This window comes from Oryx dammah, unplaced genomic scaffold (genome assembly GCF_014754425.2).
Source record: "Oryx dammah isolate SB20612 unplaced genomic scaffold, SCBI_Odam_1.1 HiC_scaffold_5, whole genome shotgun sequence".
Taxonomy (NCBI): Eukaryota; Metazoa; Chordata; class Mammalia; order Artiodactyla; family Bovidae; genus Oryx; species Oryx dammah.
This window is the reverse complement of record NW_024070189.1, coordinates 100,327,445-100,329,909: the sequence shown is the minus strand read 5'-3', so window position 1 is coordinate 100,329,909 and position 2,465 is coordinate 100,327,445. Positions and strand designations below refer to the sequence as shown.

Below are 2,465 nucleotides of genomic sequence, written 5' to 3'. Positions count from 1 at the left end.
ACTGGTTGCAAATTTGTGCCCTTAAACAACATTGCCCCAGTTCTCCCACCCCTCAACCCCTGACAGCCACCATTCAACAACTCTATTTTTATGAGTACCTTTTTACAATTCCACTTATAAGGGATATCATACAGTATTTGTCATTCTCTTGAATATACATATTTTCAACAAATTATAAGTACTATGAAGTATGACAAGTCGCTTCAGTTGTGTCTGACTCTTTGTGACCCTATGGACTATATCTTGCCAGGCTCCTCTGTCCATGGGCATTCTCCAGGGACTTTCCAACACAGCAGGTGATTTCTCACCGAGGGACTTCTTTCCCTCACCTAACTAAAGAGACTTCTTTGTCTCTCTGCAGCTGCTCAAGATTCACACTTGAAACTTGGAGATGTTCTCAACTTTTTCTGAGTTTGCTTATTACAGGTTATGCAATGCTGAAATTTAGGGTGCTTAGCACTCCTCTGCTGTAATCTGACTTAGTCTTCTGTAGCCTCATAAAAGTTGAGTTGTAGCTACATGATGCCACCTGAAAAGTGAAAGTTGCTTAGTCATTTCTGACTCTTTGCGACCCCATGGACTATACAGTACCATGGAATTCTTCAGGCCAGAATACTGGAGTGGGTACCCTTTCCCTTCTCCAGGGGATCTTCTCAACTCAAGGTTTGAACCCAGGTCTTCTGCATTGCAGGCGGATTCTTTAACAGCTGAGCCACAAAGGAAGCCCTGTTACCACCTAGTAGAAAGTAAAGGCATGTCCTCATCCATTTCTCTTTGCAACATGGGTTTGTGGTGATGGGAGTAATTAGTCTATCCTGGTTCCTGGCAGAAGAAAAACAGATTTTGGGTTTAATGCTACCTGGCCAAATGTCCTCCAACAAATAGGAAATCAATGAATCTGACTTCATGCATGTTATCGTTTCATACATCTTTCCATCCTGAATACATTCAGGGCTGTTGAACCATTTCACAAACATTTGTATGTTGCCAATAAGGGTCCTTGTAAACCATAAAGCATCAGACAGATGTTGGTTATTACATGGTTGCAGGGTGTCACCTCTGATGGTAGCATCTGATAACCCAATTTTGCTATTTCCAAGGAATTCTTCCCAGATAATCATATTTTTTCAGGGTAGAGCTTGCTGAGGAAGGTTTTCTTCATGGCGATCTTCAGCTCCTTGTTCCTGAGACTGAAAATGATGGGGCTCAGGAAAGGAGTGAGGACCGTGTAGGTGATGCCCATCAGCGTGTCTCCTTCCAGAGACTGGGGACCCTTGGGCTTGAGGTAGATGACAGAGGCAAAGCCGTAGTGCACGACCACCACGGTGAGGTGGGACGCACACGTGGAGAAGGCTTTGTGCCGGCCCTCAGATGAAGGGATCCTCAAGATGGCGGCCGCGATGAAGGCGTAAGACAAGAGGATGAGGAGACCACAGCCCAGCAGGGCGGTGATACACACCAGGCCCACGCCCTTGGCCACTACTTGCACGTCAGTTCCACAGGCCAACTTCAATAGTGGGGGCACATGACAAGCAAAGTGGTGGACCTCATTGGGTCCACAAAAGATGAGTTGGAAAATGGTAGATGTCACCAGCAACCCCATGACTGAACCTCCAGCCCAGGACCAGGCCACCAGGCAGGCGCAGCCTTGGGGGCTCATGAGCACGTTGTAGCGCAGGGGGTGGCAGATGGCCACGTAGCGGTCATAGCCCATGACAGTGAGCAGGAAGGAGTGGGTGAAGCCAAACGTGAAGGAGAAGAACATCTGGCTGGCACAGGCCGTGAAGGAGATGGAGTGGTTGGTGGACAGCAGGTCGGCCAGCATGCGTGGGATGATGGCGAAGGTGTAGAAGATCTCAGAGATGGAGAGGGCGCACAGGAAGAGGTACATGGGGGTGTGGAGGCTGTGCTCCCTCCAGACGGTGGCCATGATGAGCAGGTTCCCCAGCAGCGTGAACAGGTACATCAGCAGGAAGAGAAGGAAGAACATCAACTGAAGGTGGGGGAAGGTGGAGAAGCCGATGAGGATGAATTCAGTCACTGCTGAGAAGTTGGCTCCTTGCATGGGGGCTGTTCCTGAAGTGAGGTGTGACATGAAGAGTTCAGCTACTGGATGGAGGGAGGTCATTAGCTTCCATCATTCCTGACTCTGTCCAAGGGGCTGCTCCTGACAAATGACAAATGACACTGGCTGAGTTCCTACTCTGCACCTCCTACAATGTAATGCTCTTATCAATGTAATGGGGGAGATGTTGTTTCTATCAACGATTCTGATCATTTAAAGCATAAGCACTGAAAATATTAGGTTCAGGGAAGCTAAGCATCTTGTTCAAGGTGAAGCTGTCAACATGGCAGAGTAAATACTTGAACCCATGGCTGACTGTCTCTAAAGACTATACCCCTCTCTCCCTCTGGTTACTTCCAAAAAATATAATGTTCCTTCACTAAAGTTTGCAGCCATTGTC

At 47.8% G+C, this 2,465-nt stretch overlaps 1 protein-coding gene across 1 annotated transcript; it reads right to left on the bottom strand.

Moving 5' to 3' along the window:
- Window positions 1–1,117: 1,117 nt before the first annotated feature.
- Window positions 1,118–2,065, bottom strand: LOC120864172 (olfactory receptor 10H1). The gene has a single exon (XM_040241024.1). The coding sequence runs from the start codon at window positions 2,063–2,065 to the stop codon at window positions 1,118–1,120; it is 948 nt and encodes a 315-aa protein (XP_040096958.1).
- Window positions 2,066–2,465: the final 400 nt, after the last annotated feature.

Bases quoted from the DNA above. Each gene is read 5' to 3' on its own strand.
- LOC120864172 (XM_040241024.1), bottom strand. From the start codon at position 2,065: ATGCAAGGAGCCAACTTCTCAGCAGTGACTGAATTCATCCTCATCGGC.